The sequence below is a fragment of the Panulirus ornatus genome, chromosome 51 (genome assembly GCF_036320965.1).
Source record: "Panulirus ornatus isolate Po-2019 chromosome 51, ASM3632096v1, whole genome shotgun sequence".
In the NCBI taxonomy this organism is placed as follows: Eukaryota; Metazoa; Arthropoda; class Malacostraca; order Decapoda; family Palinuridae; genus Panulirus; species Panulirus ornatus.
In genome coordinates this window covers 4,617,129-4,639,594 of record NC_092274.1, presented here as the reverse complement: position 1 = coordinate 4,639,594, position 22,466 = coordinate 4,617,129, and the positions used below count along the sequence as shown (strand labels likewise).

At 40.6% G+C, this 22,466-nt stretch overlaps 1 protein-coding gene across 6 annotated transcripts in view; it reads left to right on the top strand.

The window, feature by feature from the left end:
- The window catches only part of LOC139764861 (solute carrier family 2, facilitated glucose transporter member 3-like), a 252,485-nt gene that overhangs the window by 166,807 nt on the left and 63,212 nt on the right, over positions 1–22,466 (top strand). For all 6 annotated transcript variants that reach the window (XM_071691877.1, XM_071691879.1, XM_071691880.1 and 3 more), the window contains one exon: positions 14,091–14,231. In XM_071691877.1, coding sequence (XP_071547978.1) covers positions 14,091–14,231 — 141 coding nt within the window. The remainder of the gene's footprint in view (positions 1–14,090; positions 14,232–22,466) is intronic.

Sequence of the window (22,466 nt, the reverse complement as noted above, 5' to 3'; positions counted from 1 at the left end):
TACATTTCAACATATACATATATATGTATATACACAGACATATACATATATACACATGTACATAATTCATACTTGCTGCCTTTATTCATTCCCATTGCCACCCCACTACACATAAAATGACAACCTCCTCCCCCTGCATGAACGCAAGATAGCTCTGGGAAAAGACAACGAAGGCAACATTCGTTTACACTCAGTCTGTAGCAGTTGTGTATAATGCACCGAAACCACAGCTCCCTTTCCACATCCAGCCGCACAAAACTTTCTATGGTTTACCCCAGATGCTTCACATGCCCTGGTTCAATCCTTTGGCAGCACATCGACCGTGGTATACAATATCGTTCCAATTCACTCTATTCCTTGCACGCCTTTCACCCTCCTGCATGTTCAGGCCCCGATCGCTCAAAATCTTTTTCACTCCATCTTTCCACCTCCAGTTTGGTCTCCCACTTCTCGTTCCCTCCACCTCTGACACATATATAATCTTTGTCAATCTTTCCTCATTCCCTCCATGTGACCAAACCATTTCAAAACACCCTCTTCTGCTCTCTCAACCACACTCTTTTTATTACCACACATCTCTCTTACCCTTTTATTACTTACTCGATCAAACTACCTCACACCACATATTGTCCTCAAACATCTCATTTCCAGCATATCCACCCTCCTGTGCACAACTCTATCTATAGCCCACACATCGCAACCATACATCATGGTTGGAACCACTATTCCTTCAAACATACCCATTTTTGCTTTCCAAGATAATGTTCTCGACTTCCACACATTCTTCAACACTCCCAGAATTTTCGCCCCCTCCCCCACCCTATGATTCACTTCCACTTCCATGGTTCCATCCACTGCCAAATGCACTCCCAGATATCTAAAACACTTCACTTCCTCCAGTTTTTCTCCATTCAAACTTACCTCCCAGTTGACTTGTCCCTCAACCCTACTGTACCTAATAACCTTGCTCTTATTCACATTTGCTCTCAGCTTTCTTTTTTCACACACCTTACCAAACTCAGTAACCAGCTTCTGCAGTTTCTCACCCGAATCAGCCACCAGTGCTGTATCATCAGCGAACAACAACTGACTCACTTCCTGAGCCCTCTCATCCATAACAGACTGCATACTTGCCCCTCTTTCCAAAACTCTTGCATTCACCTCCCAATCAACCCCATCGATAAACAAATTAAACAACCATGGCAACATCATGCACCCCTGCCACAAACCAACATTCACTTAGAACCAATCACTTTCCTCTCTTCCTACTCGTACACATGCCTTACATCCTCGATAAAAACTTTTCACTGCTTCTAACAACTTGCCTCCTACACCATATATTCTTAATACCTTCCACAGAGCATCTCTATCAACTCTATCATATTCCTTCTCTAGATCCATAAATGCTACATACAAATCCATATTTTTTCTAAGTATTTCTCACATATATTCTTCAAAGCAAACACCTGATCTGCACTTCCTCTACCACTTCTGAAACCACACTGCTCTTCCCCAATCTGATGCTCTGTACATGCCTTCACCCTCTCAGTCAATACCCTCCCATATAATTTCCCAGGAATACTCAACAAAATTATACCTCTGTAATTTGATCACTCACTTTTATCCCCTTTGCCTTTGTACAGTGGCACTATGCATGCATTTCACCAATCCTCAGGCACCTCGCCATGAGTCATACATACATTAAATAATCTTACCAACCAGTCAACAATATAGTTACCCCCTTTTTAAAAAATTCCACTGCAATACCATCCAAACCCGCTGTCTTTGCTGTTTACCAAATCATTCTCCCTAACCCTCTCACTTTACACACCACCTCGACCACAACACCCTATATCTGCCACTCTGTCATGAAATACATTTAACGACCTTCAAAATGCTCACTCCATCTCCTCACATCACCACTACTTGTTATCACCTCCCCATTTGCCCCCTTCACTGATGTTCCCATTTGCTTGCTTGTCTTACACACTTTATTTACCTCCTTCCAAAACATCTTTTTATTCTCCCTAAGATTTAATGATACTCTCTCACCCCAACTCTCATTTGCCCTCTTTTTCACCTCTTGCACCTTTCTCTTGACCTCTTACCTCTTTCTTTTATACATCTTCCAATCATTTGCATTATTTCCCTGCAAAAATCATCCAAATGCCTCTCTCTTCTCTTTCACTAATGATCTTACTTCTTCATCCCACCACTCACTACCCTTTCTAATCTGCCCACCTCCCATGCTTCTCATGCCACAAGCATCTTTTGTGCAATCCATCACTGCTTCCCTAAATACATCCCATTCCTCCCCCACTCCCCTTACCTCCTTTGTTCTCACCTTTTTCCATTCTGTACTCAGTCTATCCTGGTACTTCCTCATAGAAGTCTCCTTTCCAAGCTTACTTACTCTCACCTGTCTCCTCACCCCAGCATTCCCTCTTCTTTACTGAAAACCTGTACATATCTTCACCTTTGCCTCCAGAAGATAATGATCAGACATCCCTCCATTTGCACCTCTCAGCACATTAACATCCAAAAGTCTCTCTTTTGCACGCCTATCAATTAACATGTAATCCAATAATGCTTTCTGGCCATATCTCCTACTTACATAAGTATACTTATGTATATCTCTTTTTAAACCAGGTATTCCCAATCACCAGTCCTTTTTCAGCACATAAATGTACAAGCTCTTCACCATTTCCATGTACAACACTGAACACCCCTTGTACACCAGTTATTCCCTCAACTGCCACATTACTCACCTTTGCATTCAAATCACCCATCACTATAACCCGGTCTCATGCATCAGAACTACTAACACACTCTCTCAGCTGCTCCCAAAACACTTGCCTCTCATGATCTTTATTCTCATGCACAGGTGCATATGCACCAATAATCACCCATCTCTCTCCATCCACTCTCAGTTTTATCCATATCACTCTAGAGTTTACTTTCTTACACTCTATCACATACTCCCACCACTCCTGTTTCAGGAGTATATATATATATATATATATATATATATGACTCATGGTGAGGTGCCTGAGGATTGGCAGAATGCGTGCATAGTGCCATTGTACAAAGGCAAAGGGGATAAGAGTGAGTGCTCAAATTACAGAGGTATAAGTTTGTTGAGTATTCCTGGTAAATTATATGGGAGGGTATTGATTGAGAGGGTGAAGGCATGTACAGAGCATCAGATTGGGAAAGAGCAGTGTGGTTTCAGAAGTGGTAGAGGATGTGTGGATCAGGTGTTTGCTTTGAAGAATGTATGTGAGAAATACTTAGAAAAGCAAATGGATTTGTATGTAGCATTTATGGATCTGGAGAAGGCATATGATAGAGTTGATAGAGATGCTCTGTGGAAGGTATTGAGAGTGTATGGTGTGGGAGGCAAGTTGTTAGAAGCAGTGAAAAGTTTTTATCAAGGATGTAAGGCATGTGTACGTGTAGGAAGAGAGGAAAGTGATTGGTTCTCAGTGAATGTAGGTTTGCGGCAGGGGTGTGTGATGTCTCCATGGTTGTTTAATTTGTTTATGGATGGGGTTGTTAGGGAGGTGAATGCAAGAGTTTTGGAAAGAGGGGCAAGTATGAAGTCTGTTGTGGATGAGAGAGCTTGGGAAGTGAGTCAGTTGTTGTTCGCTGATGAAAGAGCGCTGGTGGCTGATTCATGTGAGAAACTGCAGAAGCTGGTGATTGAGTTTGGTAAAGTGTGTAAAAGAAGAAAGTTAAGAGTAAATGTGAATAAGAGCAAGGTTATTAGGTACAGTAGGGTTGAGGGTCAAGTCAATTGGGAGGTATATATATATATATATATATATATTCTTTTTCTTCTTTCTTTTAAACTATTTGCCATTTCCTGCGTTAGCGAGGTAGCGTTAAGAACAGAGGACTGGGCCTTTGAGGGAATATCCTCACCTGGCCCCCTCTGTTCCTTCTTTTGGAAAAAAAAAAAAAAAACGAGAGGGGAGGATTTCCAGCCCCCCGCTCCCTCCCCTTTTAGTCGCCTTCTACGACACGCAGGGAATACGTGGGAAGTATTCTTAATCCCCTATCCCCAGGGATATATATATATATATATATATATATATATATATATATATATATATATATATATATATATATATATATATATATATATATATTTATTTATTTTATATATATATATATATATATATATATATGTATGTATGACTCATGGTGAGGTGCCTGAGGATTGGCAGAATGCGTGCATAGTGCCATTGTACAAAGGCAAAGGGGATAAGGGTGAGTGCTCAAATTACAGAGGTATAAGTTTGTTGAGTATTCCTGGTAAATTATATGGGAGGGTATTGATTGAGAGGGTGAAGGCATGTACAGAGCATCAGATTGGGGAAGAGCAGTGTGGTTTCAGAAGTGGTAGAGGATGTGTAGATCAGGTGTTTGCTTTGAAGAATGTATGTGAGAAATACTTAGAAAAGCAAATGGATTTCTATGTAGCATTTATGGATCTGGAGAAGGCATATGATAGAGTTGATAGAGATGCTCTGTGGAAGGTATTAAGAATATATGGTGTGGGAGGAAAGTTGTTAGAAGCAGTGAAAAGCTTTTATCGAGGATGTAAGGCATGTGTACGTGTAGGAAGAGAGGAAAGTGATTGGTTCTCAGTGAATGTAGGTTTGCGGCAGGGGTGTGTGATGTCTCCATGGTTGTTTAATTTGTTTATGGATCAGGTTGTTAGGGAGGTAAATGCAAGAGTTTTGGAAAGAGGGGCAAGTATGAAGTCTGTTGGGGATGAGAGAGCTTGGGAAGTGAGTCAGTTGTTGTTCGCTGATGATACAGCGCGGGTGGCTGATTCATGTGAGAAACTGCAGAAGCTGGTGACTGAGTTTGGTAAAGTGTGTGGAAGAAGAAAGTTAAGAGTAAATGTGAATAAGAGCAAGGTTATTAGGTACAGTAGGGTTGAGGGTCAAGTCAATTGGGAGGTGAGTTTGAATGGAGAAAAACTGGAGGAAGTGATGTGTTTTAGATATCTGGGAGTGGATCTGGCAGCGGATGGAACCATGGAAGCGGAAGTGGATCATAGGGTGGGGGAGGGGGCGAAAATTCTGGGGGCCTTGAAGAATGTGTGGAAGTCGAGAACATTATCTCGGAAAGCAAAAATGGGTATGTTTGAAGGAATAGTGGTTCCAACAATGTTGTATGGTTGCGAGGCGTGGGCTATGGATAGAGTTGTGCGCAGGAGGATGGATGTGCTGGAAATGAGATGTTTGAGGACAATGTGTGGTGTGAGGTGGTTTGATCGAGTGAGTAACGTAAGGGTAAGAGAGATGTGTGGAAATAAAAAGAGTGTGGTTGAGAGAGCAGAAGAGGGTGTTTTGAAGTGGTTTGGGCACATGGAGAGAATGAGTGAGGAAAGATTGACCAAGAGGATATATGTGTCGGAGGTGGAGGGAACGAGGAGAAGAGGGAGACCAAATTGGAGGTGGAAAGATGGAGTGAAAAAGATTTTGTGTGATCGGGGCCTGAACATGCAGGAGGGTGAAAGGAGGGCAAGGAATAGAGTGAATTGGAGCGATGTGGTATACCGGGGTTGACGTGCTGTCAGTGGATTGAAGCAAGGCATGTGAAGCGTCTGGGGTAAACCATGGAAAGCTGTGTAGGTATGTATATTTGCGTGTGTGGACGTGTGTATGTACATGTGTATGGGGGGGGGGTTGGGCAATTTCTTTCGTCTGTTTCCTTGCGCTACCTCGCAAACGCGGGAGACAGCGACAAAGTATAATAAATAAATATAAAATATATATATATATATATATATATATATATATATATATATATATATGGATTTGTATGTAGCATTTATGGATCTGGAGAAGGCATATGATAGAGCTGATAGAGATGCTCTGTGGAAGGTATTAAGAATATATGGTGTGGGAGGAAAGTTGTTAGAAGCAGTGAAAAGTTTTTATCGAGGATGTAAGGCATGTGTACGTGTAGGAAGAGAGGAAAGTGATTGGTTCTCAGTGAATGTAGGTTTGCGGCAGGGGTGTGTGATGTCTCCATGGTTGTTTAATTTGTTTATGGATGGGGTTGTTAGGGAGGTAAATGCAAGAGTTTTGGAAAGAGGGGCAAGTATGAAGTCTGTTGTGGATGTATATACATGTGTAAGGGGGTGGGTTGGGCCATTTCTTTCGTCTGTTTCCTTGCGCTACCTCGCAAACGCGGGAGACAGCGGCAAAAAAAAAAAATATATATATATATATATATATATATATATATATATATTATCCCTGGGGATAGGGGAGAAAGAATACTTCCCACGTATTCCCTGCGTGTCGTAGAAGGCGACTAAAAGGGGAGGGAGCGGGGGGCTGGAAATCCTCCCCTCTCACTTTTTTTTTTTTTTTTTTTTTTTTTTTTTTTTTTTTTTTTCCAAAAGAGGGAACAGAGAAGGGGCCCAGGTGAGGATATTCCCTCAATGGCCCAGTCCTCTGTTCTCAACGCTACCTCGCTAATGCGGGAAATGGCGAATAGTATGAAAGAAAGAAAGATATATATATATATATATATATATATATATATATATATATATATATATATATATATATATATATATATATATATATATTTATCCCTGGGGATAGGGGAGAAAGAATACTTCCCACGTATTCCCTGCGTGTCGTAGAAGGCGACTAAAAGGGGAGGGAGCGGGGGGCTGGAAATCTTCCCCTCTCGTTTTTTTTTTAATTTTCCAAAACAAGGAACAGAGAAGGGGGCCAGGTGAGGATATTCCCTCCAAGGCCCAGTCCTTTGTTCTTAATGCTACCTCGCTAACGCAGGAAATGGCGAATAGTTTGAAAGAAAGAAAAGAAATATATATATATATATATATATATATATATATATATATATATATATATATATATATATATATATATATATATATATATATATTTCTCTCATTTTTTTATTTTAATTTTCCAAAAGAAGGAACAGAGAAGGGGGCCAGGTGAGGGTATTCCCTCAAAGGCCCAGTCCTCTGTTCTTAACGCTACCTCGCTATCGCGGGGAATGGCGAATAGTATGAAAAAAAAAAAAAAAAATATATATATATATATATATATATATATATATATATATATATATATATATATATATATATATGTCATGAATTGAGAAAGATACATGCTAATTCTTCATTAACCAGTATGGCAGATAGTAATATTGACTTATCCCACTGGCAGGAATTGTTTAGAGTTATCTGGTGTGTGTTAGCAGCTGTGGTGATTAGTGGGTACTTGCAAGGAAATATGTACAAAAAAATTTCATAAAGGACTTTGACCTGGTAGATTAGGGTCAGGTTAAAGGCCATCTGTAATACAGCAAAGAGAGGTTTTACATGACCCGTACTGGTCAGATTAGATGCATCTTCAGTATGTTCTTCATGAAAAGTGAATGGTGTTGGAAAGAGGAACTGAGAATAAGAGACAAGAATATGTTTCACTCCTTTGTAGGGAGACATAGTATGTGGGGTCTTTAGTGATGGCTGTCTGTCACTGAGAATTTACATTTGTTAGAGTTCACTTACCAGGTAGATTAGAAATGATTAGCTAGAGAATTACATTATAGGAAGGCAAGTGATGTGTTTTCTCAAAAAGATTTTCTCTGTAGCATACATTCTCATTCATTAATTGCATCTGTTTGGCTGCATTTTCATATTTTCTGTTGGTCACATACCTATTTCTAAGTTCCCTCTATATTGACTTCTCATTCATATCTTACATTCCCTGTCTCTCTGACCTGCTGAGGCATTTCTGTTTTTTTACCATGCAAACTTTCATTAATGCATTAAAGGGAACGGTAGTGCTTTTAGTGTGTGTGCTAATTTTTTTGACATTCAAAGTATTGTTGTGTCTGACCCGAGAATTTACAGAAATTTTTCTGTGAACACTTACTGTGAACACTTACTGTGGAATGGTACTGTATGATGAGCAGTTGTGTATTGTACTGTTAGTTTTGTAATGTGGGTTTGTACAACCTAATCCGTTTTTCTTAGATTAACCAAGACTTCATGTTTTGTACAGGTCATCGTTAATGTGTGTATCTACCATCGTGGGACTTGTTCTTGCCAAGAGTAGATATTCTGGTTCTTTGTATCCCGGATATGTTACAGATAAAATTTTGGTGTACGTTGGTGAATATTATAGCATCCTGAAGGTTTTCTGCAATTTGTGCTTTGGACATGTGATACATCTGCAGGTAATGCCTTGGTCAGGTACAGTATTGTTATTTGGTTGTTAAACTGCATAGGAAGATGCAAAATGACAACAGTAACAGAGCCACAGCTGATCTATACCATGTGTACAGGCAGAGTAAGCTGTACATGTTATTGGAAGCTGTAGCAATAAATAACTTCCCTCTATATTATTTGTTGTTAACCAAATAATGGAGGAAATGGTAAAGAAAGGGTGTGAAGCAATATACTTGTCCTCATAATTATTTTACATAGATGTCAAAATGGGGGATGATTTGGCTCAACCAGGATGGGAGGAGTAATCACATTACCATATGGAGGTAGAATTGTTAAAACATGTAAGAATCATTTATGTACAAGTTGTTGAGTGTTTTATACATTTGTGTGTTGCTAAAAATTATTAAGTTGATTAGAAATGAAGAACATGAAAGTCAACAGCTCTACAAAAGCCAAAAATTCACCAAAGTTACAACTTCACAATTTTGATGAAGGTGAAAATGAAAAGTGGATGAACAGCGTACAGGTTCAATTAATTTGAGGAAACAGTGGTATTGCAAGTATGGACAAATAAGATATTATGTCCAGAGTGTGTGTGTGTGTGTGTGGGAAAGGTATGTCAGAGAAGGGAAAGGAGACAAGAAAACACAGATTAATCATCTGAGAGGTGTTTAATCCTCAATAAGAGCCATTTACTTTTTTTTCACACATGGAGATGGAATTTGCTGCTGTGTATTGTACGTTTTTGGCTTTCCATTATTTTATAAGGGATGATAATAGTTTGTGACAAAGAGTTATGAGAAGAGAGAGTTTAGGATTTTTTTCTTTTAGTAGCCTGTCCACCGTTCAGAAGTTAAGGACTTATGACCCCCATTCCTTATGTCATAACATTTCATTGTAACCTTTTGTAGCTACAGTATTCCATGAGTAGAAAGGTAGCATTGAGTCTCATGCTTCTTGGAAGAAAACAAGCAGAATGAGTATCAAATTGGTAGGGTTTTGATGCTTGTCAATTTGATGCTGATACCACCAAAACCCCGACCTTCCAGATAAAACAACTTCATGTAATTGTTGTTTCCACAGAATTCTTCAACGACCTTATACTTGCATTGTACCATTTGTTTTTGGGCTTTTTTTTTTTTGTCTTCTTGTGTGCAAGTTGGGTTGAGAAATATCCCTCAGAATGTGGTTCCCCATTATCCCAGTGAATCATTTGGGAAGATATGATCCACCATCTGGTGTTTCCATTAAGTTATGATTTGCTGTAGTTCATCACCATTGTAATGTAGAAACCAAAATGAAGGGTGTAGCACTTTATAGAGTTGCCATAATATTGTCAAGATTAGGATGTAGGTAAAACACTGTAGAGTGGTTATATCAAAAATGTTTTCTTCCCTGTCAAACATTTTGCAAAATTTGAAATACGGAAAAAATTTTGTGCCATTTAATAGATCCATATATGCCCAATGCATCTAGACTATGGTATGAAATTTAAGTATTCATATCTTGGTGCTTTGCCACTATTTAAAGCCACAGTACACCCAATGATCCATTATGTCACCCTTCACATTCATTTTCCTCTGCTCCTATTGGAAATTGATTAACTGAACCTCAGAGATATTGCTGTGGGCTAGCGAGCAGTGAAGGTGAAGTATGACACCAAGACATGCTTGCTATGAGCAAAAAGACCATTGATTCTTCCATTTGAAGAACGAAAGAAAATTCACAATGTACGTCATGGGGATAGTAGGTTGAATCCAACTGAAAAATCATGCTGCCATAGGTAGTTAGGGCTAAGAGAATTAATAAATGCCTAAAATAAAGAAAATTATATAACAGTATAGTGGTTTCTGATTGGATTTGTAAAGCTGTGATGTTTGGAATTGAAAAATGTTAAAAAAGGATAATGGTTCTGAATTCAAATGTTGTAATTGGGAAGTGTTGTGCATGTGACAGAAATCAGACAATAAGTACCTTATATTCAAATAAAAAGACAGCAAATGATTGCATACATATGAGCAATATAATTTAGTGAGATAGTGTATTAGGGGCTAAGATATATAAAATTGAAAGGCATGAGAATGCTAGTGCTGTCACGAAAAGATGGTGCAGAGAATGATTTTAATCTATCAGTTGTGACAATGTTGGAGGTATCCATGGATTTAGGAAGAATTCATCTTGCACCTCTTTGGTACAAGTTTGAGAGAGGATATCTTGAGCTGTTAGCATGAAGAAGGTAACAAAAATATTTGATTGTAATTCATCATACTGATCAAATGATTTACAAGATGTGAATGTTAACCCTCAGGTAAATGTGAATTGGATCTGATATGTAGTAGTATTTCTGTGTCACTTCTGATGCCATTCATACAACAGTCTGAAAGGCACTATATCAGAGTTATGGAAAGTGCAGCATAAGAAAAAAATAATGTTAAGGGTAAATCTTGGAATATAGTTGCAACAGTGCCCATATCAAGAATCGCAACCAGCATAGTTTTTTAAGGAACATGTTTCCTATTCATGTTTCAGAAATTCTCAATTTGCTGCATAAAATGATGAATAGGCAGGTAGTAGTTGGAAGGCAGCTGACAACCAGGGAGGTATATTACCAGTGCTACCCACCTGGGTATCGGTAGGATTAGTGACAGCTGTACAGTAAGCCATCACTTCAATGGTTGTCAAGTTGCACTCCTCTGACCCGGATAGCTGTCTTATATTTCTGCCTCAACTACACTTGGACTCTTGGCATTCAGTCCACAAACATACAGTCTCTCATTATCACACATAGCACTTAACAATGCTTAACTCACACAGCTCATTCTTAGTAACTTTAGAGTTTCCTGTAGTGAGTGCTATGTGCTAACCCTGCTATTGGCAAAATGGTAGGTGCAAAAGACAAGTAGTACGTAGGAACATTTAGTTAGAAACATTAGATAGAAACAGTTGGTAGGAACATTAGGCTGGAGCATTAGGCAGAGGTAGTCTGTAGGAACATTAGGTATGGACCTCTGCAAACACTGCACTAAACTTGCCCTCTGCTAGTGGCCTGTTAAGGGTGAGGCACTAAAGGCTAAGAAGCAGTACTGGAGTTCACTAGTTTTGGAGTACTAGAAGGGTAAAGGTGTCAGAGATATAGATAGGTCAGTAGATGATTATATACTTACATATGTCTGAGGCTAAGAAGTTAGAGCAGGGTATTTCACTTGAGAAGTTCTTTAGGTACCCTGGTGAACTGTACTCATTTGTACTTCCCATCTTGATACCTCTCATTCACCTTTAATGCATCACACTCATGGATTCCAAGTGAGTCTCAGTGTGATACAGGAAATCCCTCTGTTTTAATTGATATAAAAAGCCACATCATTGTAAACATGAATTGTTTCTGTTGATTGTAAAACATGAATGAAATCTGCCTGCTTAGGTATCAGGAGGGTTAGTGATGGCTGTGAAGTGAGCCAGCACTTCAGTGGTTGTCAAGTTGCACTCCTCTGACCCAGGTAGCTGTCTTTTCTTTCTGCCTCACCCACACATTGACTACTGGCATTCTCTTCACAAACATGCTGTCTCTCATTGTCTCACATAACACACAACTCATACAGCTCTTTCTTCGTAACTTGAGATTTTCCTTTGGTGAGTACTACTTACTAGCCTTGCCTTTTTGCAAAATGGTAGGAGCAATGATTAGAACATTTAGGTTGGAGTAATAGGTACAAACATTAGAAGTTGTTGGTAGGAGTATTAGGTAAGAGCTTTTGGTAGAAGTAGTCAGTGTGAGCATTATATGGTAGCCTCTGCGAACACTGCACTAGACTTGCCAGTGGCCTGTTAAGGTGTTGCATGAAGGCTAAGAAGTGGCACTGGAGTTCACTACTTATGGAGACTCTATTTCCATAGCTAACCCACTGAGGGAGTTCCAGAGCAGAACGGGCATCACAGATATAGATGGATATACATAGAATAATGAATGATTTTTGATTTTTATTATAAGATCTGACTCAGTGTTGTAAAAAACAGAATCTAAAGTCAGTCTCAGTCCAACCACATACATGTGGAAATATTTACCCATTTATTGTTCATTGGAGAAAATATTCCAATTATCTGTTTACCTCTAGTCAACAGAAATTTTGACACATTTTAGGCATTGATTTTGTGTCTTCAACAACAGAATTCTGATGTGGAAGTATGCAGAGTTCAAGCCTCTGGGGATGATTATTGTATCAGGAATACAGTGCTTTGTTTTCAAGTAATGATTTGTTCACTGAGTAAATCAGTACAATGAACATTTTCAACTCAGTCTATCCGTTTTAGAGTACAGAAAAATTTTAAAAATCTTGTATTTATGTTTATTCAGTGAGTAACAGTTGAACTTTTAATTGGGCTAATTCAGTGATTAACCAGCATTACTGTTATGTATTTTGTGAATATATCAAAGCAAGGTTATTAGGTACAGTAGGGGTGAGGGTCAAGTCAATTGGGAGGTGAGTTTGAATGGAGAAAAACTGGAGGAAGTGAAGTGTTTTAGATATCTGGGAGTGGATCTGTCAGCGGATGGAACCATGGAAGCGGAAGTGGATCATAGGGTGGGGGAGGGGGCGAAAATTTTGGGAGCCTTGAAAAATGTGTGGAAGTCGAGAACACTATCTCGGAAAGCAAAAATGGGTATGTTTGAGGGAATAGTGGTTCCAACAATGTTGTATGGTTGCGAGGCGTGGGCTATGGATAGAGATGTGCGCAGGAGGATGGATGTGCTGGAAATGAGATGTTTGAGGACAATGTGTGGTGTGAGGTGGTTTGATCGAGTAAGTAACGTAAGGGTAAGAGAGATGTGTGGAAATAAAAAGAGCGTGGTTGAGAGAGCAGAAGAGGGTGTTTTGAAATGGTTTGGGCACATGGAGAGAATGAGTGAGGAGAGATTGACCAAGAGGATATATGTGTCGGAGGTGGAGGGAACGAGGAGAAGAGGGAGACCAAATTGGAGGTGGAAAGATGGAGTGAAAAAGATTTTGTGTGATCGGGGCCTGAACATGCAGGAGGGTGAAAGGAGGGCAAGAAATAGAGTGAATTGGAGTCATGTGGTATACAGGGGTTGACGTGCTGTCAGTGGATTGAAGCAAGGCATGTGAAGCGTCTGGGGTAAACCATGGAAAGCTGTGTAGGTATGTATATTTGCGTGTGTGGACGTGTGTATGTACATGTGTATGGGGGGGGGGGGGTTGGGCCATTTCTTTCGTCTGTTTCCTTGCGCTACCTCGCAAACGCGGGAGACAGCGACAAAGTATAAAAAAAAAAAAAAAAATCAAAGATGTAATAGTAAAAGTTTTCTTAAATATAAAAATTTTGAAAAACATCATTAGGTTCGTTCAGTGAATAACTGACGAGCTTTTGATCGGGTTAATTCAGTGTGTAACCGGTATTATAGTTGTGTATTTAGTGAGTATTCCAAAGGTGTAATATTAAAGGTTTTTTTTAAAAAAAAGAATTGAAAACTTTTATTTAGGTTTTGTTCAGTGATTCATTGGTTTTACTGTTATTGGAATGGTAATTTTATTCATGATGAATTTAATCACAGACTTTGTCCAAGAATAATGAAAAGTTGAGTTTTGAGTGGCAACAAGTGATTGCTGTATTTTCCTGCACTTTTTTTGTAAAATGTCTAAAACTTTCTTTCGTATGTAAGGTTATGTTTCAGCATACTGTTTGTATTGCTTTAAGAAGTGGCACCAATGTACAGAGGAAGTTGATTTTACAGAATTGCCACTTCTAGGCAAATGTACTAAATACACGGAAGATAATTTTTCTGTACTATGCTGTAGTTGAAAAGTAGCTAATGGTTTTTAACATTTCTCACCAGGTCTTGCCACTTGTCTTGTTCCACTTTACTTGTCAGAGGTAGCACCAGCTGAATATAAAGGTGTCATGGGTGTTACATTTCCTCTCGGGTTATGTGCAGGTCTCCTAATCTCTCAGGTCTTGGGAATGGAGAGTATTTTGGGTAAGTGTAGCTACTACTTCATGTCATACTTCCGCCTATATTTTCTGTAAAACCAAGTTGCATATACTCAGTAAAATCAGTTCAGCAGCATTTTTTGTATACATATTTTTGCAATGTAAGAAAGTGTAAATATCTAATGTAATATAATAACAAGTAGTGGTGAAGTGAGGAGATGGGGTGAGTATTTTGAAGGTTTGTTGAATGTGTTTGATGATAGAGCGGAAGATATAGGGTGTTTTGGTGGAGGTGTTGTACGAAGTGAGAGGGTCAGGGAGAATGGTTTGGTAAACAGAGAAGAGGTAGTGAAAGCTTTGTGGTAGATGAAAGCCGGCAAGGCACCGGGTTTGGATGGTATTGCAGCGGAATTTATTAGAAAAGGGGATGACTATGTTGTTGATTGGTTGATGAGGATTGGTTGCATGTATGGTTCATGGTGAAATGCCTGAGGATTGGCAGAATGCATGCATAGTGCCATTGTACAAAGGTAATGCGGATAAGGGTGAAAGTTCAAGTTACAGAGGTATAAGTTTGTTGAGTATTCCTGGGAAATTATATGGGAGGATATTGATTGAGAGGGTAAAGGCATGTACAGAGCATCACATTGGTGAAGAGCATTGTGGTTTCAGAAGTGGTAGAGGATGTGTGGATCAGGTGTTTGCTTTGAAGAATGTATGTGAGACATACTTAGAAAAACAGATGGATTTGTGTGTAGCACTTATGGATCCAGAGAAGTCATACAATAGGGTTGACAGAGATGCTTTGTGGAAAGTATTAAGAGTATATGGTGTGGGAGGTAAGTTGCTAGAAGCAATGAAAAGTTTTTATCAAGGATGTAAGGCATGTGTACGAGTAGGAAGAGAGGAAAGTGATTGATTCCCAGTGAATGTCAGTTTGCAGCAGGGGTGCGTGATGTCTCCATGGTTGTTTAATTTGTTTATGGATGGGGTGGCTAGAGAGGTGAATGCAAGAGTTTTGGAGAGAGGGGCAAGTTTGCAGTCTGTTGTGGATGAGAGGGCTTGGGAAGTGAGTCAATTGTTGTTTCCTAATGATACAGCACTGGTGGCTGATTAGGGTGAGAAACAGCAGAAGCTGGTGACTGAGTTTGGTAAAGTGTGTGAAAAAAGAAAGCTGAAAGTAAATGTGAATAAGAGTATGGTTATTAGGTTCAGTAGGGTTGAGTGGCAAGTTAATTGGAAGGTAAGTTTGAATAGAGAAAAACTGAAGGAAGTGAAGTGTTTTAGATATCTGGGAGTGGAATTGGCAGCGGATGGAACCATGGAAGCTGAAGTGAGTCACAGGGTGGGGGAGGGGATGAAGGTTCTGGGAGCGTTGAAGAATGTGTGGAAGGCAAGAATGTTATCTCAGAGAGCAAAAATGGGTATATTTAAGGAATAATGGTTCCAACATTGTATGATTGTGAGGCGTGGGCTCTAGATAGGGTTGTGCGGAGGAGGGTTAATGTGTTGGAAATGAAATGTTTGAGGACAATATGTGATGTGAGGTGGTTTGATGGAGTAAGTAATGAAATGGTAAGAAAGATGTGTGGTAATAAAAAGAGTGTGGTTGAGAGAACAGAAGAGGGTGTGTTGAAATGGTTTGGTCACATGGAGAGAATGAGTGAGGAAAGATTGACAAAGAGGATATATGCATCAGAGGTGGAGGGAACAAGGAGAAGTGGGAGACCAAATTGGAGGTGGAAGGATGGAGTGAAAAAGATTTTGAGCGATCAGGGCCTGGAAATGCAGGAGGGTGAAAGGTGTGCAAGGATTAGAGTGAATTGGAATGATGTGGTTTACCGGGGTGAATGTGCTGTCAAGGGATTGAACCAGGGCATGTTAAGCATCTGGGGTAAACCATGGAAAGTTTTGTGGGGCCTGGATTTGTAAAGGGAGCTGTGGTTTCAGTGCATTATACTTGACAGCCACAGACTGAGTGTGAACAAATGTGGCCTTTGTTGTCATTTTCTAGCGCTACCTTGTAGGAGGGAGGGGGTCTCATTTCATGTGTCATGGGGTGGCGACTGGAAAGAATAAAGGCAGCAAGTAAGTATGAATTATGTACATGTGTATATAGGTATATGTCTTTGTATGTATATATATGTATATGTTGAAATGTATAGGTATGTATATGTGCGTGTGTGGACGTGTATGTATATACATGTGTATGTGGGTGGGTTGGGCCATTCTTTCGTCTGTTTCCTTGCGCTGCCTTGCTAACGCAGGAGACATCAACAAAGTATGATAAATGTAATGATAGATGTATATATTCTTTCTTTCATACCATTTGCCATTTCCCACGTTAGCGCGGTAGCGTCAAGAACAGAGGACTAGGCCTTTGAGGTAATATCCTTACCTGGCCCCGTTCTCCGTTCCATCTTTTGGAAAATTAAAAAAAAATGAGGGGGGAGGATATCCAGCCCCCCCGCTCCCTTCTCTTTTAGTCATCTTCTAAGATGCGCAGGGAATACGTGGGAAGTATTCTTTCTCCCTTATCCCCAGGGATATAATGTTTATTATATCCCTGGTAGAGGATGTGTCGATCAGGTGTTTGCTTTGAAGAATGTATGCGAGAAATACTTAGAAAAACAAATGGATTTGTATGTAGCATCTATGGATCTGGAGAAGGCATATGATAGAGTTGATAGAGATGCTCTGTTGAAGGTTTTAAGAATATATGGTGTGGGAGGCAAGTTGTTAGAAGCAGTGAAAAGTTTTTATCAAGGATGTAAGGCATGTGTACGTGTAGGAAGAGAGGAAAGTGATTGGTTCTCAGTGAATGTAGGTTTGCGGCAGGAGTGTGTGATGTCTCCATGGTTGTTTAATTTGTTTATGGATGGGGTTGTTAGGGAGGTGAATGCAAGAGTTTTGGAAAGAGGGGCAAGTATGCAGTCTGTTGTGGATGAGAGAGCTTAGGAAGTGAGTCAGTTGTTGTTTGCTGATGATACAGCGCTGGTGGCTGATTCATGTAAGAAACTGCAGAAGCTGGTGACTGAGTTTGGTAAAGTGTGTGAAAGAAGAAAGTTAAGAGTAAATGTGAATAAGAGCAAGGTTATAAGGTACAGTAGGGTTGAGGGTCAAGTCAATTGGGAGGTAAGTTTGAATGGAGAAAAGCTGGAGGAAGTGAAGTGTTTTAGATATCTGGGAGTGGATCTGGCAGCAGATGGAACCATGGAGGCGGAAGTGAATCATAGGGTGGGGGAAGGGGCGAAAATTCTTGGAGCCTTGAAGAATGTTTGGAAGTCAAGAACTTTATCTCGGAAAGCAAAAATGGCTATGTTTGAAGGAATAGTGGTTCCAACAATGTTGTATGGTTGCGAGGCGTGGGCTATGGATAGAGTTGTGTGCAGGAGGGTGGATGTGCTGGAAATGGGATGTTTGAGGACAATGTGTGGTGTGAGGTGGTTTGATCAAGTAAGTAATGTAAGGGTAAGAGAGATGTGTGGAAATAAAAAGAGCGTGGTTGAGAGAGCAGAAGAGGGTGTTTTGAAATGGTTTGGGCACATGGAGAGAATGAGTGAGGAAAGATTGACCAAGAGGATGTATGTGTCGGGGGTGGAGGGAACGAGGAGAAGTGGGAGACCAAATTGGAGGTGGAAAGATGGAGTGAAAAAGATTTTGAGTGATCGGGGCCTGAACATGCAGGAGGGTGAAAGGCGGGCAAGGAATAGAGTGAATTGGAACGATGTGGTATATCGGGGTTGACGTGCTGTCAGTGGATTGAATCAGGGCATGTGAAGTGTCTGGGGTAAACCATGGAAAGTTGTGTGGGGCCTGGATGTGGAAAGGGAGCTGTGGTTTCGGGCATTATTGCATGACAGCTGGAGACTGAGTGTGAATGAATGGGGCCTTTGTTGTCTTTCCTAGCGCTACCTCGCACACATGAGGGGGGAGGGGGATGGTATTCCATGTGTGGCGAGGTGGCGATGGGAATGAATAAAGGCAGACAGTGTGAATTGTGTGCATGGGTATATATGTATGTGTCTGTGTGTGTATATATATGTGTACATTGAGATGTATAGGTATGTATATTTGCGTGTGTGGACGTGTATGTATATACATGTGTATGGGGGTGGGTTGGGCCATTTCTTTCGTCTGTTTCCTTGCACTACCTCGCAAACGCAGGAGACAGCGACAAAGCAAAATAAATAAATTTTTTTTTTTTTTTTTATACTTTGTCGCTGTCTCCCGCGTTTGCGAGGTAGCACAAGGAAACAGACAAAAGAAATTGCCCAACCCCCCCCCATACACATGTATATACATACGTCCACACACGCAAATATACATACCTACACAGCTTTCCATGGTTTACCCCAGACGCTTCACATGCCTTGATTCAATCCACTGACAGCACGTCAACCCCGGTATACCACATCGCTCCAATTCACTCTATTCCTTGCCCTCCTTTCACCCTCCTGCATGTTCAGGCCCCGATCACACAAAATCTTTTTCACTCCATCTTTCCACCTCCAATTTGGTCTCCCTCTTCTCCTTGCTCCCTCCACCTCCGACACATATATCCTCTTGGTCAATCTTTCCTCACTCATCCTCTCCATGTGCCCAAACCACTTCAAAACACCCTCTTCTGCTCTCTCAACCATGCTCTTTTAATTTCCACACATCTCTCTTACCCTTACGTTACTCACTCGATCAAACCACCTCACACCACACATTGTCCTCAAACATCTCATTTCCAGCACATCCATCCTCCTGCGCACAACTCTATCCATAGCCCACGCCTCGCAACCATACAACATTGTTGGAACCACTATTCCTTCAAACATACCCATTTTTGCTTTCCGAGATAATGTTCTCGACTTCCACACATTCTTCAAGGCCCCCAGAATTTTCGCCCCCTCCCCCACCCTATGATCCACTTCCGCTTCCATGGTTCCATCCGCTGCCAGATCCACTCCCAGATATCTAAAACACTTCACTTCCTCTAGTTTTTCTCCATTCAAACTCACCTCCCAATTGACTTGACCCTCAACCCTACTGTACCTAATAACCTTGCTCTTATTCACATTTACTCTTAACTTTCTTCTTTCACACACTTTACCAAACTCAGTCACCAGCTTCTGCAGTTTCTCACATGAATCAGCCACCAGCGCTGTATCATCAGCGAACAACAACTGACTCACTTCCCAAGCTCTCTCATCCCCAACAGACTTCATACTTGCCCCTCTTTCCAAAACTCTTGCATTTACCTCCCTAACAACCCCATCCATAAACAAATTAAACAACCATGGAGACATCACACACCCCTGCCGCAAACCTATATAAATATATTTTTTTTTTTTTTATACTTTGTCGCTGTCTCCCGCATTTGCGAGGTAGCGCAAGGAAACAGACGAAAGAAATGGCCCAACCCCCCCCATACACATGTATATACATACGTCCACACACGCAAATATACATACCTACACAGCTTTCCATGGTTTACCCCAGACGCTTCAAATGCCTTGATTCAATCCACTGACAGCACGTCAACCCCGGTATACCACATCGCTCCAATTCACTCTATTCCTTGCCCTCCTTTCACCTTCCTGCATGTTCAGGCCCCAATCACACAAAATCTTTTTCACTCCATCTTTCCACCTCCAATTTGGTCTCCCTCTTCTCCTTGCTCCCTCCACCTGCGACACATATATCCTCTTGGTCAATCTTTCCTCACTCATCCTCTCCATGTGCCCAAACCACTTCAAAACACCCTCTTCTGCTCTCTCAACCACACTCTTTTTATTTCCACACATCTCTCTTACCCTTACGTTACTCACTCGATCAAACCACCTCACACCACACATTGTCCTCAAACATCTCATTTCCAGCACATCCATCCTCCTGCGCACAACTCTATCCATAGCCCACGCCTCGCAACCATACAACATTGTTGGAACCACTATTCCTTCAAACATACCCATTTTTGCTTTCCGCGATAATGTTCTCGACTTCCACACATTCTTCAAGGCCCCCAGAATTTTTGCCCCCTCCCTCACCCTATGATCCACTTCCGCTTCCATGGTTCCATCCGCTGCCAGATCCACTCCCAGATATCTAAAACACTTCACTTCCTCCAGTTTGTCTCCATTCAAACTCACCTCCCAGTTGACTTGACCCTTAACCCTACTGTACCTAATAACCTTGCTCTTATTCACATTTACTCTTAACTTTCTTCTTCCACACACTTTACCAAACTCAGTCACCAGCTTCTGCAGTATATATATATATATATATATATATATATATATATATATATATATATATATATATATATATATAGATATATATATATATATATATATTCCCCCTGGGGATAGGGGATTAAGAATACTTTCCACGTATTCCCTGCGTGTCGTAGAAGGCGACTAAAAGGGGAGGGAGCAGGGGGCTGGAAATCCTCCCCTCTCATTTTTTTATTTTTTTTTTTTTTTTTCTTCCAAAAGAAGGAACAGAGGGGGCCAGGTGAGGATATTCCAAAAAAGGCCCAGTCCTCTGTTCTTAACGCTACCTCGCTAACGCGGGAAATGGCAAATAGTTTAAAAGAAAGAAGAATATATATATATATATATATATTATTATTTTTTTTATTATACTTTGTCGCTGTCTCCCGCGTTTGCGAGGTAGCGATATATATATATATATATATATATATATATATATATATATATATATATATATATATATATATATATATATATATATATATATCCTGGGGATAGGGGAGAAAGAATACTTCCCACGTATTCCCTGCATGTCGTAGAAGGCGACTAAAAGGGGAGGGAGCGGGGGGCTGGAAATCCTCCCCTCTCAATTTTTTTTAATTTTCCAAAAGAAGGAACAGAGAAGGGGGCCAGGTGAGGATATTCCCTCAGTGGCCCAGTTCTCTGTTCTTAACGCTACCTCGCTAACGCGGGAAATGGCGAATGATTTGAAAAAAAAAAAAAAAAAAAAAAAAATATATATATATATCCCTGGGGATAGGGGAGAAAGAAAACTTCCCACGTATTCCCTGCGTGTCGTAGAAGGCGACTAAAAGGGGAGGGAGCGGGGGGCTGGAAATCCTCCCCTCTCGTTTTTTTTAATTTTCCAAAAGAAGGAACAGAGAACGAGGCCAGGTGAGGATATTCCCTCAGAGGCCCAGTCCTCTGTTCTTAACGCTACCTTGCTAATGCGGGAAATGGCGAATAGTATGAAAGAAAAGAATATATGTGTATATATATGGGCTATGGATAGAGTTGTGCGCAGGAGGATGGATGTGCTGGAAATGAGATGTTTGAGGACAATGTGTGGTGTGAGTTGGTTTGATCGAGTGAGTAACGTAAGGGTAAGAGAGATGTGTGGAAATAAAAAGAGCGTGGTTGAGAGAGCAGAAGAGGGTGTTTTGAAGTGGTTTGGGCACATGGAGAGAATGAGCGAGGAAAGATTGACCAAGAGGATATATGTGTCGGAGGTGGAGAGAACGAGGAGAAGAGGGAGACCAAATTGGAGGTGGAAAGATGGAGTGAAAAAGATTTTGTGTGATCGGGGCCTGAACATGCAGGAGGGTGAAAGGAGGGCAAGGAATAGAGTGAATTGGAGCGATGTGGTATACCGGGGTTGACGTGCTGTCAGTGGATTGAATCAAGGCATTGAAGCGTCTGGGGTAAACCAGGGAAAGCTGTGTAGGTATGTATATTTGCGTGTGTGGACGTATGTATATACATGTGTATGGGGGGGGTTGGGCCATTTCTTTCGTCTGTTTCCTTGCGCTACCTCGCAAACGCGGGAGACAGCGACAAAGTATAATAAAAAAAAAAATAAATAAATATATATATATATGCTTTTCTAAGTATTTCTCACATACATTCTTCAAAGCAAACACCTGATCCACACATCCTCTACCACTTCTGAAACCACACTGCTCTTCCCCAATCTGATGCTCTGTACATGCCTTCACCCTCTCAATCAATACCCTCCCATATAATTTACCAGGAATACTCAACAAACTTATACCTCTGTAATTTGAGCACTCACTCTTATCCCCTTTGCCTTTGTACAATGGCGCTATGCATGCATTCCGCCAATCCTCAGGCACCTCACCATGAGTCATACATACATTACATAACCTTACCAACCAGTCAACAATACAGTCACCCCCTTTTTTGATAAATTCCACTGCAATACCATCCAAACCTGCTGCCTTGCCGGCTTTCATCTTCCACAAAGCTTTTACTACCTCTTCTCTGTTTACCAAATCATT